At 41.1% G+C, this 15,609-nt stretch overlaps 1 protein-coding gene across 2 annotated transcripts in view; it reads left to right on the top strand.

Annotated features, from left to right (window-relative positions):
* Positions 1-15,609, top strand: part of USP24 (ubiquitin specific peptidase 24) — a 143,644-nt gene that overhangs the window by 54,195 nt on the left and 73,840 nt on the right. For both annotated transcript variants that reach the window (XM_058656156.1, XM_058656161.1), the window contains exons 13-21: positions 414-521; positions 692-787; positions 880-1,041; positions 1,215-1,262; positions 6,826-6,933; positions 7,540-7,689; positions 8,281-8,412; positions 9,127-9,238; positions 11,845-11,921. In XM_058656156.1, the coding sequence (XP_058512139.1) occupies positions 414-521; positions 692-787; positions 880-1,041; positions 1,215-1,262; positions 6,826-6,933; positions 7,540-7,689; positions 8,281-8,412; positions 9,127-9,238; positions 11,845-11,921 (993 nt within the window). The remainder of the gene's footprint in view (positions 1-413; positions 522-691; positions 788-879; positions 1,042-1,214; positions 1,263-6,825; positions 6,934-7,539; positions 7,690-8,280; positions 8,413-9,126; positions 9,239-11,844; positions 11,922-15,609) is intronic.

The following is a 15,609-nucleotide window of genomic DNA, read 5'->3' as shown; positions in this document are numbered from 1 at the left end:
CCCTGAGATGATAAATATTAATTGAGCTGGCTACAATTAAGATGAGGCAGATAATGCACTTAACCGAGGCCTCGGAGATCATTTATTAGATTTCAATCAGTTTGACTTTTTTGGCAAGTTGAAAATATTTTGTTCTCCTATTGAAGTGAATATGTCAGATTGAAAACTTGATTTTCATCTTTTTGGCGATGTCCTTTCAAAGATTTAATGCTATAGGAATTTAAGTCAAGCTCATGGATAGCCTTTAACAATGATAGCTCCAAGTAGTCCTGCAGTTTTCTAACGCAGGTAATGCTGATTAAAGTCAGTTTATCTTTGTTATCTCTTTGCCTTGGCTTTTATAAATTGCTAGGGAGAAGGCTTAGTTTTGCTAAGTTTTAATACTTGACTTTTTCCACTTTCTCGTTTTGTAGTCTGGACAATCATCTACTGTAATTGAGAACATTCATACGATTATTGCTGCAGCAGCTGTGAAGTTTAATTCTGATCAGCTTAATCATTTGTTTGTTCTTATTCAGAAGGTATGTAATTTAAAAATTTTCTTTAAAAATTAAGTCTTCGAATACTTACCCCTGAAGTAGCAGTGTTTACCATTTTCTTGATTGATTTTTTTGTAGCTCAGGTTGAAAGTTTATGCTTATTTTGTTGATTTGGTTGTAAAGTAATTCCCTGTGTCTTTTCCATCCTACAGAGCTGGGAGACTGAGAGTGATAGAGTAAGACAGAAGTTATTAAGCCTGATTGGACGAATAGGCCGGGAAGCTCGCTTTGAGACCACTTCTGGAAAGGCAGGAAAATCAAATGAATTTTTGTAGTTAAAAATGCTTAAAACAGTTTCATTTGAATAGAGATTGGCTTATCATATGTGTTATTCTTGTAGGTGTTAGATGTGCTCTGGGAACTGGCTCATCTACCAACCCTACCCAGTAGCCTTATTCAGCAAGCCCTGGAGGAGCATCTGACCATCCTTAGTGATGCTTATGCAGTGAAAGAAGCCATCAAGAGGAGCTACATCATTAAGTGCATAGAAGATATTAAAAGGGTTGGTTTCACCTTTGATCTAATTTTTCCTTTGTCAGAGCAATAGTATTTCTTGAGTATTAGAGCCACAGTTTTCCTGCCCTTTAATGTAAATTAAACTAAAGTTTAAGAGGGATAAAGTGTAAATGTTACTGTTATCATGCAACTTACATTTCTCTTAATATGAATTTTCAGCCTGGAGAATGGTCAGGTTTGGAAAAAAACAAGAAAGATGGATTCAAGGTAAGAATTTACAAGTGGAATCACCCAAAAAGTATACCAGTTTAATAACTGTCCTTTAATAAACTGCATCACAATTCTAAAATAACAGTGTGTGTTTTAATGTTCCTTAGAGTGGTGTTCATGTGTAAGATTGATGTTTAAATATCATTCCTGACATGTATGTGTATTTAAAGCTTGGATAGTTATTGATTCTTGAAAGGAAAAAAAATCCAGAATTACATTCAAATGTACTGTCATTAGATAATTTTATTACGTTACAAGACTTTGCAGCTCAGTTTTTCTTTATAGCGATCAAAGTAGACATAACTCCAGTAAAGTCAAGGAATTCTAGGCAACTGCCTTGCCCATTTTTCTCTATTGAGCAGAAGTGGAAGAACATTGATAGACTGAGAGATAAAGAAGGAAAGAGGGAGCTGTGGTGCTGGCACTTAGTAGTTCTGCAGGGGCTTGGTTTAGTTGTGTTGCTAGTGTAGCTCCTTACATAGACAGTCATTAACCCAGTGCTGGCATCTAGGGTGTGATCTGAGAAGGCAGGATTGAGAAGCTAGCCCTGTAGAAGCCTTAGCCTTCTGCACTCTGACATCCAGGTCACTGGGAATCTAGGGCTCTCCTTGGGGTGGTGGATGGAAGACTGAGCAGGAGTGATTGTGGCTTTACTGTTGCTGCAGACCTGCACCTCAAGGCTGTACTCTCACTGGGAGGATTGCAGTGGGCAGGCCAGTGTAATGGACTGTGATATTTGCAACAGCCATAGCCATATGGGCCTTTTACATAGCCCAGAACAAATGTACAGTCTAGTTTGGGAGGAGTTTCATATTTTTCATTTTACTTTTAACATAGAAAACTGTAGGGGGCTGACATGGTGGCATATCAGGCTAATCCTCCACCTGCAGTGCTGGTTTGTGTTCCAGCTGCTCCACTTCCCATTCTGCTCCCTGGTTATGGGAAGGCAGTGGAGGATGGTCCAAAGACCTTGGGCACCTCCATCCATGTCAGGGACCCTGAAGAATGTCCTGGCTCCCTGTTTTGGACTAGCTCAGCTCTGTTCATTGTGACCATTTGGGGAGTGAACCAGCAAATGGAATCTCTATCTCTCCTTCTCTCTGTAATTCTGCTTCTCAAGGAAAATAATTTTTTTTTTTTTTTAAGTTTAGTAGTGACTTAGTGATTTCAGTGACAAAATATGTTCCCTGGTTTCCATTGACAGGTATTTCTGTAAAGGATCTTGACTTCTGCTAACTAGTTCTCATTTGTTAACTTCAGAGATTCCTAGTTTTTACTAAGAGGCTTTGGCAACTCCGTGGGCTTTTATTCTCAATTTGTATCTGTCCATAAAGTTTAGTTGGGGGCATTTAAGAATCTTGCCTTTTATATTTCTGCTACTGGAATTGGATCAAGTGAATTTTCTGCAGATACTCCAGCTTTAGAGATTCACAGACTGGAGGTTGGCCTTGTGTTCTCAGGCTATGAGGAATGGCTCTTAGTTCACCAACACTGCTGGCTTCCTGCTTGGACACATTTGAATTTTTCTGGTTTCCTCAGCTCAGTGACTCAGATAATTTAGCAGCCTCTCTATCAGTGAAATTCATCTGTAGCTATCAAAGAAGTGTAGTAGTAAAGTACGAGGAATAGGGTACCTAGAAAAATGGTCTCTTCACAGCAACAGACACATTGTTTGGCTTTCCAAGGGAAAAGCTAAAGGGAAAAGTTAAAATGGCTTTTGAAACCAGGAATTTCCTCCTGGCTATTATTCCTCCCTTCTAACTGACTGGGCATTGCTGCACTCCTCCTGTCAGCTGCACCACCACATCTTCATTGCTTTTCTTATGCAGTCACTCACTCATGTCTGTTTTATAGCAAAACTCAAACAGTTACATGAAAGTCTTTGAGTCATTTTGTGTGACTTGAAAGGAATCTTTTTGATTTTCCCCACTGCTCCTGGTAAAGAAGTTGTGGTATACCGTTATCCCAATCCAAGTAATGCCTTGTTTTGGTATACAGCACTCTGCAGCTTGCCCAGTGCTTTTGCAGTTGCGTTCTTCAAGTACACATTGCTGAAGGGGGGCAGTGGGAAGATCACAGCCCGCTGGATGTGGCTCCGGGCAGGGCTGAGTTCAAGGTGTGTGGCCACTAAAGGTGTTTTTCTATGCTATGCCCTTTCCTGCCAGGCAGCAAGGTGGGCTGACTGGGGATTATGTCTCCCTGCCAGGCTACACAGAACCTAAGCAAAGGGTAAGACAAGATCACCCACTCGTATTCCCCTCCCACCCTCAGCTGCCTCTCTTCCCCAAGCTGATTTCCCTTCCCCCTGCTTTTGACACTCTTACAGTTCCCAAGCTCCACTGTTACGCTCAGAGATTCTGACTTTATTTCTATAGATTCTGCCAGGGTACCCTCAGCTCCTCTGGGTCCTGTTACCTTTGCTTCCTTTATATATCCTGCTGTCCACCCCAATCCTTTCCCTTGTATTTCATGTTTTTTCCCCTCAATTAAAAAGTATAAATGTATTCATCCAAAAAAAATTACTAAACACCCTCCCCTGCCACACACACAAATCACTTCTACTCAATTAGGAGTGTGTTTGCGTAGTCTGTTTTCAGGCCACCTAGTATACTGCTTGGCAGGCTTTGTAGTAAGTGTTGCCTCCCTTCCTCTTACTTACTCCTCTTGCCCCATGAGGACACTAAAAGCCTCACATATGTCGAATATCCTTTATTTAAAATATGTGGGACCAGAAATATTTAGATGTTATTAGTTTTTTGGATTTGGGAATATGCAAATATATAAATAGTCTTTTCTACCCCAGTCTAAAAGTCTGAACTACAACGTGCTCCAAAATCTGAATTTTTTTTTCAAATAGAGGAGAATCACTTTTAAACCTGAATAGTGTAAGCCACTGCAGAGGAGAGAGGGGGTAATGCACAGCTTGAAAACATTAAAATTAAAAATTTATGTAAGATTACATGAACAAATCACATTTTGGTAGAAATTGTTTACAATGCTCATTACCAAGAATGAATACCCAGAAAAGCCTGAAACTTTTTGAACATCATATTGACACTCACGAAGTTTCAGATTTTGGAATGTTTCAAATTTTAAATTTTCAGATAGAGATGTTTGACCTGTTGTTGAAATCATCTTGACCTGGCAAAATGTGTAACAGAAAGGAAAAGGCAGAAGATATTCTCAGCATGCATGCTCTCACAATGAGGGGGTTAGTCTTGGAGGAGGTATTTTAAAGTCATTTCCTCCACACAAAATGTTTAGCTTTGGTTCTAGATAGAATACTAGTTCTTGAGAAACAGAGTAGATGAAGATCTGACATTCAGATTCGGGAAGAGAGAACTCAGAAAGATGTGAAAGCTTACTTCAGATATTGAGGAATTGTTATGTGCAAGTTTGACTCAGCTTTTTCCCTCTCCTAAGAAGCTGTGGGGAGACCTGCTTCAATAGGACAGAGCAGCAGCCTTTCTGGAATAACAGTCTGAAAAGAGAAGGGACACCAAGAGACTAGGCAGTCGATTAGTAGCCACTGAGTATGGAGTGGCTTATGCCCTTGACCTCCCAGGCTTCCTCTATCATTGAGAATAATTGGACATCCTGTTAATCTTTACTTATGAAACCTCAACTCCATAACATCATCAAATATGTTCCTCTTAATTGTTCACCAGTCTTTTGCCTTTTTTGTGATTGGAAAACTTGAATTACTCTTTTAACTTGACAACATAATATCATAGGTAAGATAGCTTAGCAAACAGGTAAAATGTTAGAAAGGCTGTATCAGAAATAATTCTTAAATTCCAATTTTATATTTTAACTTCTGTATAGTGAGTTATCTTGAAAAGACAATTTTAGTGTTAGATAAAATGCTATAACCCTGATTGACTTAACTGGTCATAAGAATGGTGTTTAATGTTATGTCTGCTTATTGCTAAAGGATACGAAGTGATATCCTAATTTTTGTAATCCTTTTTTGGAAAGTGCAAGTTTGGACTTCAGCCTTACAGTTTTGATCATTGTCATTTTGGAGCTTTTGTATTTTGACAGAAATAGTCCGGTTAGTTTCGCAAGTAGTAGGCCTACATTATGGAATTCATTTCTGTGAGTCTCAGGTACTATGACTGTAGCCTGCATCACAGCTTGTACAAGTGCACAGAGAAACGAGCTGTACGTTTTACATTACCAGCATGTGTTTAGATTTCCACTTGGAGCTTGAGCCTGAACCTCCTCTGACTGAGTTAGATGCCTCTTCCCTGCGGCACACAGTTGTGCATGATCCAGGGCCGTGGTGAGGACCTTTCTCAAGTGTTCGAGGTGGCCTGAATAACTTTGAGACTTGTTGCAAATTATGGGGTTTTGTGTGCTCATCTTCTTATGCAAAATCCAGGCTACTCTTCCCCTTAATCAAGTAAACTACAGATGAGGTGCAGCCTAGTGCAGAGAGACATAAATTGTTGAGTGTGTCAACCTTCACCATGTATGCGTATCACAACAACTTCTCCTGACTTTCGGAACTCTGAGTCTGAAACCACTCACAATTTTAGTTGTATTGTTAGTGTTGCATTGAGTATGATCCTTTGGGTATTACTTAACTAAAAAGTAATCCAATTTAAGATATTTTACTCCAAAGACATTCAAGTCTTTTTTTTTTACTTTCCACAGGTTTCATTATTGTAGGCAAAACTTCAGTAAAATAAGGCCTTAAAGTAAAAAATTTAGAACCTAAACATCAAAAAGACAAAAGTTTTTGTTTTTTGTTTTTGTCAGAGATTTAGTGTTTGACCAGTTGATTAGTATTGTTTAACTCAATATTCTTGCCAGATTTTGTGATGAACATTTACAGTTCCAAAGATGCTATTTATTAAAAAGCAGTTTCCTTGTTAAGGAGTATTGCATGAACCTCAGACTTTTTCAGATTTGTACAGTGAAGATCTGGATCCTCATGAACCATTTTGAAAAATAATATACTTGAAAGTGTTTTGAAAAACATAACTATGGTAAAAGTGCCAAGTGTTTACAATAATGAATAAAATTAGGCTTATGAAATTGTTTTAGTTAGGAAATACAAGTATTATGAAAACATTCTCTTAATATTTAGACTACTGTCAGTATCTTGATCATGCCACTCGTATCTCAATCATATGACTTTGGAAAGTTATATTCCAATTCCATTTTACTTGCCAGTCAGAGCAGTATAATCCAAGTTAGGTTTTTGCCATGAGTTTATTTTACTGTGTCAACATGTCTTAGCAGCCTGCGCTACTTAATCTATCCTCTGAAGTTGCTAATTCCTTGTCTGTTTTTTTGGCTGGTGTACCCCTGTATATTTACTGTCACTTCACGTCCACTCCTGTTTGCAGTTCTTGGCCTTAGGAAATTGCATGCAGAATAAGAACTTGAAGACTGAATTTTGAATGCATGGAGATAAGCTATAAATAAGTACTATGACAAGGAAAGTAATAGAATGTGAACAGTAAAAGCTAATTAAAAATTTTTTATAGTGAATAAATGAGCCTGTTATTTATTTCTAAGTATAATTAATTTCACTTCTTTTCAATTCTAGTTATCTCAGCCTAATAATCCCCAGTTTGTATGGGTGGTACCAGCGTTGCGTCAGCTCCATGAAATCACCCGCTCATTCATAAAACAAACCTATCAAAAGCAAGATAAGGTAAGAGACTAACTGATTTAAATTCATACGGTAAATACCAAAGCATGGGTAAAGTTACCTAGTTCATAGTTGCTGTCTTGAATATTTATGGTTAATCTTTATGGTTAATATGGTTAATACCTTTTGGTTGATATGATTCATTTTTACTATGTTATAATCCTGAATTTACACATTATTCTGTTATTATTTCTGTGAACTTTTCGATATATCCTTAACCCATTTTTATTAGCTCAGTTTGGTAAAATAATTTCTAAAAGTTAAGATATTAGAAATTTGTTTAAAAATATTCAAGAACATATGTATATTACTTTCTCAATGTAATAAACTTAGGGAGATAGAAAAAGCTCACAGGCAATGAAATAGTTAATAAAGACTTCTTTTTGAAAAGGAGTCTCATTTAGATTCAAAACACATGGCTGATAACTGTATTATTTTTCTAGTAAATGTTTCTGCCAGCTTGATTTTATCTACCTTTGTGTAGGAATTGATAGTGAGGATATCTTGGTAGTTTTTCACTTAAGACTACATCCTAAAATAGAAGTTTGATAAACCACTGAAGTAGTTATAATTTCTCATACCAGTTTTCTTTTTGTTACATTTTCTAAGAGCATTATTCAAGACTTGAAGAAGAATTTTGAAATAGTGAAATTGGTAACTGGAAGTCTGCTGGCCTGTCATCGACTTGCAGCCGCCGTGGCCGGGCCTGGGGGCCTAACTGGTTTGACACTGGTAGATGGCCGGTACACTTACCGGGAGGTATCAGCCGTTGTCTTTTGTTTCATGAGTTGCAGCATTCACTTGACCTTTCATATTTGGACCATGAAAATAATGTTTGTGGTATAGAGTTCTAAAGAGGCTGTGTGAGGTATCTTTGTAGTGAGAAAACAGCTTTGGACTTTGTAATCATTGTAAAAGTTCAGAAAATGACCTTTGCGAGTTGTTGTTTCGGCATTTCACTTTAAAATTGTGAGTGATGAGGTGAAAAATGTGTTTGTCTTTGATCTCAGATGAGTTGCTAAAGTAATCATTGTTAATTTTGTGGATACCAGTTCTCATTTTTCAGATAGAGTATTTCGTTGCTTTTTAAAAATTAGAGAAAGCATCTTAACTCACCAGTTGTGAGTTTATGGTGCTTAATGTTGAGACTGATGACATTACACTCATTTGACATCCAAAGTCAATCAAATTTGTAATATTCTTGAAATAGTTTCTATTATGTGGCACTGTAAACAGTTTTTTCCTTTTGATTTTACTCTAAACATAAGTTTGGTTTCAGCTGTTTTGTTTCACCACTGAGTTTTTAAGCATGACTGCCTTGAGTTAACTAATTAGCATTGTTTTTTGCAGTACTTAGAGGCACACCTAAAATTCCTGGCGTTTTTCTTGCAAGAAGCCACGCTCTATCTTGGCTGGAATCGTGCCAGAGAGATCTGGGAGTGTCTGGTGACTGGTCAGGATGTGTGTGAACTGGACAGAGAGGTAGGAGTGATGGTGTTCTATGGGAAGTTGAGACAGCGGCATTTAAGTGTTTGGCTTTTCTGGGGGTCTCTCTTATGTGTCTCACATTTTCAATTCTAAATACTTTCCAGTTTGGTCAGTAAATGTTGAAAAAGTATTTTATATGGTATATATCCATGATGTAAATCAATGTATGTATGTTTTGGTCATTTGAGTAACAGTCTGGATAAAGTACCAGATTCAACCAATACAGATAAGGAATTCCAGGTATATAGGGTAGTTTTAGTCTTTCCACTAAGATAATCTGAAGTCAACAATAAAAAACTTCAAGTTTCTGTAATGACATAGCATCTTAGAAACACTAAAAAAAGAGAGGGGGTGGGGCATGCCTAGATGTGTTTTAAAATATAATGAAGCAGCCAAAAGCAGGGCCCAAACACCTGCTCTGATGTCCTCTGAGCCTGAGTCTTGGCTTCCTTGTCTCGATGTACAGAGTAGTGTCAGCTACTTCTTACAGTTGTTGAGAGGAAAGCCCAAGCATACAGTTCAGTGCAAAATTCCATTATTTGGGGAAAGATCACTGTAGTTTTGGAGTTCCAGACATTTCAGTCTGGAGTCTATTTTGGCGAAGTTAATTTTTGAATTATTAAATAGAGTTTAATATTACTCTGTCAGTTTGGAATACGTCTTCCTGATAACTTTTGGTTATGGGGTAATGTTTGTCTTGACCCACAGATGTGCTTTGAATGGTTCACAAAAGGGCAGCATGATCTTGAGAGTGATGTTCAGCAGCAACTCTTCAAGGAGAAAATTTTGAAATTGGAGTCCTATGAAATCACTATGAATGGTAGGAAATCAGTTCTTTAAGAAATAGTATTTCTGGGCCCGGCGGCGTGGCCTAGCGGCTAAAAGTCCTCGCCTTGAACGCCCCGGGATCCCATATGGGCACTGCTTCTAATCCCGGCAGCTCCACTTCCCATCCAGCTCCCTACTTGTGGCCTGGGAAAGCAGTTGAGGACGGCCCAATGCATTGGGACACTGCACCCGTGTGGGAGACCTGGAAGAGGTTCCTGGTTCCTGGCATCAGATCGGCGCAGCACCAGCCCGTTGCGGCTCACTTGGGGAGTGAATCATCGGACAGAAGATCTTCCCCTCTGTCTCTCCTCCTCTCTGTATATCTGACTTTGTAATAAACATAAAACCTTTAAAAAAAAAGAATAGAAGACTTGAGCTATTTCTTCTCTCCCTGTAATCCAGCTTCTCAGAAGCAGCAAAACAGTTTGGATTATTAATTTAGAACTTTCCTTATATGTTTGTAGACATATATTGACATATACAGGTAAATTCCTTTTTACATGATGGTATTTTATTAATTTTTAAATGATATGCACCTGATAGATTAAAGAGTCAAATTTTCTGTGAAAAATCTATCCTACAAAGGGATTCCTTAAGGTAAAAATGCATCACAATATAGGAATCATTCTTTCAGGTGTTTCTTTAATTTTTCTTGTTGATATAATTCACATACCATACATTTGATTTTTTTTAAAGTGTACAACCATTGGCTTTCAGTGTATTCACAGAATCTTAGAATTATAGATTATAAAAATCTCAAAACATTTCTGTCACCCCAGTAGGAAACCCGTTACTCTTCAGCAGTCATTTTCCTGTCACAGTGCTGTTTCCTGCCTTAGTGGATTAGCCACATCTCAACATTTGCTATAGGTGAAATAATCCAGTGCATGGTCTTTTCTCTCTGGCTTCCTTCATTGTGGGCTAAAGTGTACACAACTTTCAAGGTTCATCCATACTCTAGCCTGTATCAGTTCTTCATTCCATTTAAATGTCTCAGAGCAAATTTTTCTATAAATTGATAAGTACAAGATTATCATTTTGGGTATAAATCAGGGAGTCAAATTGCTACAGCATGTAGTTAATCTTTGAGAAGCTGCCGGGTCTGCAGCGTGGTGACCAGCAGTCTGCAAGGATTGCAGTTTCTCCATTTTCTTATTAATACTTACTACCACCTTTTTAATTGAGTTTAGGTATTTCAGGTGGGTCTTAAGTTTTGTTTTGTTTCTCTGACAACCAATGATATTAAATATCTGTTTATATGTGTTTTTGACCATTTTTAAATTGGGTTATTTGTCTTTTCATTTTGAGTTGTATGCATCTTTTATATATTCTGAATACCAGCTCTTTAGAAGATAGGTGATTTCTCTCATTCTTTGGATTGTCTTGCTAGTATTTTTCTTATAAGACTTAATTCAGTTTTAATTTATAAGAGGGAGCTACAGAGAGATCTTGTATCCACTATTTCATTCCCTAAATGTCCAGAATGGCTGGAGCTGGGCTAGTCCAAAGCCAGAAACCTGGAGCTTCTTTTAGGTCTCCCACATGGGTACAGGGACCCAAGCACTTGGATATCTTCTGCTGCTTTCCCAGGCGCATTAGCAGGGAAAGTGGAGCAGGCAGGATTCAAGCTAGTACCTTATTGGATGCCAGTGCCTCAGGCAGAGGCTTAGCTTGATACATCACAGCTCCAGCTTGATAGTGTTTCTATGAAGCACAAAATTTTCACATTTTCTTTCACTTTTTTAAAAGAAGATTTATTTTTATTTGAAAGCAGAGTTACAGAGAGAAGGAGAAAGAAAGAAATTCACCTCTGGTTCCCTCTCCAAATAGCTACAATGGCCCACGCTGAGCCAGTCTGAAGCCAGGAGGCAAGAGCCTTCTTTGGGTCTCTGACATGGGTGCAGAGGTCCAAAGACTTGAGCCAGCCTCTGCTGTTTTTCCCAGGCCATAAGCAGGGAATCTGATTGGAAGAAGAGCAGCTGGGACGTGTGATTGGTGCCCATGTGGGATGCTGGCATTAGAGGCAAAAGCTTAGCCTATTATGCAATGGCACCAGTTCCTTGTTTTACAGTTTCAAAGTGTACATTTGGCCTAGTTATTGAAACACTGACTGGGACACTCAGTCTCTTGTTAGAGTACATGGGTTCAGTATGTGGCTCTGGCTGCAGCTTTTGACTCCAGTTTTATGCTGATGTATACCATGGAAGGCAGTGGTGATGGTTCAAGTGATTGATTTTATGTCACCAGCATCTGAACTGCGTTGAATTTGCAATTCCTGGCTTTCCACTCAGTCCTATAGTCATTGCAAGCACTAGGGTGTCAGCAAGTGGATTAGAGTTCTCTCTCCTTCACATAAATAAATGCTTTTTTATAGTTTTGATAAAGTTCAGTTTACATGTATTTTCATCGGTTGCTTATGTTTTTAGTACTGTTTTTGGTGATGCTTTGCTTTTATTACCTGTATCTAAGAAACCATTGCCAAGAATTTTCTTGTTAAATACCTCCCAGAGTCCAGCTGGGAGTTCTTGATTGACTTTAAATCTTTGCTTTACTGTTCTATGTTCTATGTGAATTTCATTTGATGTTCTCTAATTTCAGGTTTTAACTTATTTAAGACTTTCTTTGAAAATGTGAATCTCTGTGATCATCGTTTAAAAAGACAAGGAGCTCAGTTGGTAAGTACATGTATTAGCTTCTCTTTAATAGAATTTCCGAGGCTTTTGGTTCCTAGTCTTACTGTCAGAAGGCCCTAGTGGTTCTATATCTGGTGACAGTGTTGTAGCTGGTACCAGGCATTTTATGACAGGAGACAGGCAGAGTGCACATTTCTGTCTCTAGCAACCTCTGATTTTCTTTTCATCTGCTGTAAAAACTCGTGGGGATTCCACTCTATTCACCATGTCTGACCTTAATCACTTCCTGGAGGCCCTACCTCTAAAAACCATTCCTGAATTGTTCGTTCCCCTCAGTACCTAAGACTCAGTACTTAAGACTTTGCAGTTTAAACTCCTGCATGAGTTTGGGCAACAGTGCATTTTCAAATTATATCAGTCCATTTTGCTTAAAACTAGGTAATTTGAATAATCTAGAACTACAGTATTTCACAAAAAGTATGTTATAACCAGAGGCAACGTGGAATTTTGTTACAGGCCAGTTTCTCCCAGACTGCTCACTGTGCTGCTAACAGAGCTTCTCTAGACAGTAGTAGAGGCTTGCTTTCCTGCACTGCTACCTCTCACCAGCCTGCTGCAGAGCACAGCTCACTTTTCAAATCTCTGTCTACTTCTTGCTAATGTGGGAGTACCTAGTGCCCTCCTGTGAATGGGTAAATGCTGTGTGAGGGCACTTGCCTGTAAGTTTCTTTTTTTTCTTTTTTTCTTTTTTTAAATTAGGGTAAAGAGTTACAAGCGCTAAAGGGAATATTGAGGAGAAGCCCCACCCAGTCTCCCACCCACCCCAGGTCCCGGATGTAGGACATGCTCTGGGATCTTTGCTCAAGTGGTCCTGGTAGTTCACCAGTTATGCATCGCTGCCAATCTCGCCACTCCAGACACGATGAGACTGTTGAATAATCCACTGATTGACATAGTCCATCATAGAGTCTCCCGTTGTCCAGTGTTTCGCTGCCAACATATAGCTGTGACGGTTGAGGGGGGTCCCCAAAGAAACCTTGAGGTGTTCCCAGACCAGAACCCTATATGTACCAGCAAGTACAGGACGGGGCACAGTCCGTCTCCCTGCTCAGCTGAAGGTTGCAATTGCTGGGATGGTTCCATCTTGAGCCTCAACTTCCACTGGGGCCAGTGGGTGTTGCAGTCCGTCCTGGTTCTGCTCATCACATACTTGGCCATCACACCAGCCAGTGGGAGCTGCAGCCTAGTGAGGGCGACCCCCCAATAACCCCCATCAGACCTGCCCCTGCCCTGATTTGCCAGCATGTGTAGCAGCCTGGTTCAGTCTGCTCCATATCCCATTGGGCTCTTGTAAATGTCGAAGGGTATTGGAACTTAGTTCTATCCAACCAGCTCAACTGTCCAGCCCTCACGGATGTTGTTGAGTGCCTCTCTGTCTAGCCATCCCAGTCCCTATCCTAGTTATTATTGTGCCCTCCCATGGGACTATTAACCCCAGAGGGGGAAGCCCACTATTTCCCTCCCTGGTCACTCTCACTCCCGGATTATGTTCTCTCCAGGTGGCCCTGTGGTTGGGCTTGACAGTATTGGCCCCTAGTGCCAGCTTCTGCTATGGCTAAGCCCCAACAGCTCTCACCCCCTCCAGTTTTGTTAACACTAGTAGGGATAGTCCACCCGTCCTGGCTCTTCCCTGATCTGGTCCCTATGAGGTGCACAGGTGCCGCAGCCCTGCCTAGTCTGGTCCCAGCTCATGCTTTCCAGTGGGAGGAGCTATCCAGCAAGAGAACCACCCCTTATTCCCCGGTCGGCTCTGCCCCTCCCTTCCAGATTCTCACGTGTACTGGTTGGCTGCTGTGGTCTCATCTGGCACAGGCAGCCTCACCTTGGTATTTTGTGTTGTATCCTGCTTTTGCCATGACCGAACCTGGCTCGACCCACACTCTGCTCTGGCATTTGGATTTGCCAGTGGATGACGTGAACTGACTCAGCCTGGTCCGCCCCTAGCCCATGCCGAATATATGCCCATGGTGCATTTTTGGGGGGCTGTTTCCTTCCGTGCTTCTTGTGCTTATTTGTAGAATCCGTGTCCTGACAGAGGAGTTGCTCAGGCTGCTCCCTCAGAACCCCTCCTGATGTCAGGTTTCACGTTTACCAGTGGGTCCGTGGGCGAGCACTACTCAGTTCACCTCCTGTCCTAGCAGAAGCAGTGGCTTTTCTTAACTGGCCTTCAACCCATTCTGGTTCTTGCTGTTGAATGTTTCAGCCTAGCCACGGCTCATTCATATCCACATATAGCACATACATGGCTCAGTTGGGGTGGAAACCCAGCCTAGTCTGTCCCATATCTACCCTGGTCCTCCAGAACACCAGAAGATGTTGCGGTCTGACCCAGCCCGGTGCGCCAAGTCCCAGTCCACACTTGTGCCAAGGGAGGCTACAACTGTGTCCCGACCAGAACGCGGCCCCATTCCTTCACACAGCCAGGGTCTCCCCCCTCCCCAACCGGGCCTGATCCAGCCAGTGTTAAGCATCTGGCTCAGTTCAGCACAGCCCATCGCCTGTCGCAATCCCTGCCCTAGACACTGTGGCTAAGCTCCTTGGTTTCACCCAGCTTAGACTGTCACCATCCCCACTCCTAAGTCACCCAGTGGGGTTGGAATTTCCTCAGGGTGTGACCCACACACACCCCATACAATCCACCCCCAGATATAGTTCTCCAGTGCTAGCTAATGTCATGGCCCTGCCCACTGTGACCCCTCTGCTGATCCATCATCATGGCAAGTAATGGGGACATCCTGCTGGGCATGCCCGGAGTCTGAGCTTTTGAATGAACTAGTATTCGGTGTTCAGCATTATTGAGTAATTACATGTTCTTCAGAGGAAGATTTACTGTCATTGGGAATCTTTAGGATGGATTCACGGCTCCAACGCACTGTGGGTTCAGCATGGAGCTACCTAAGCAGCACATCAAACGACTAAAATCCCAGAACTCTCCTGCCTGGCAGCCAGCAGGCAGAGCCTGGCGCCAAATGGCGCACTGGCCAACCGGGAGCGGCTCACCACGTCCCGCCACTTCCCATCCCCCTCCCCAGTTCAAGCCGAAGGGAGCAGTAGGAGGAGCTGGACCTGCCTAACAAAACCACCTCCAAGAGGTTAGCTCCTGGGGCTCCACCAGGCAGGTCCGAGTGTGGATCACCACGTGCACGTGGTGGCCGGTGCGTGCAAAGCAGGCTTGGGACGATCCATGTAGCCCTGGGGTGCTACTTCCTTGTAAGTTTCAGCCACCTCAGATCCAGCAGTAATGTGTACCACCAAAAGTAGTGAACTTCACAGTTCCTAGGTCATAGTGGCACATGTTTGGGGGTAAAATTTTAGAAATATTGAAACAGTATGTATAGAATATGTATGGTTTGTGAGTATGCTTACTTGTATGCCTTACAAAAATGAAAATCAAGTATTACCTTCTTTCCAAGTGCCTTTCTATTAGGACCTAGCTTCATGGAATGAGTAAAAATTTTATCAGCGTTTGTAAGCCTGAATCCTGCCATTTCTAATTGAACTTTGGGAAAGTCAGATTGAGCCCCAAGAATCAGCCACCAGTGGTAGCTTGACTCCATTTCCTTTGCAAGAGAATCTAATGGAGTTTGTGCCCCTCTCACTGCTGTGCTGGTTCTGTGCGGATGGTCAGCTTGGGATCATAAGAAGCTAGGAAAAGTTCCCACACTTTTCC

Source organism: Ochotona princeps, chromosome 2, assembly GCF_030435755.1.
Source record: "Ochotona princeps isolate mOchPri1 chromosome 2, mOchPri1.hap1, whole genome shotgun sequence".
In the NCBI taxonomy this organism is placed as follows: Eukaryota; Metazoa; Chordata; class Mammalia; order Lagomorpha; family Ochotonidae; genus Ochotona; species Ochotona princeps.
The sequence above is the reverse complement of the archived record's forward strand: the minus strand, read 5'-3'. Positions and strand labels throughout refer to the sequence as shown.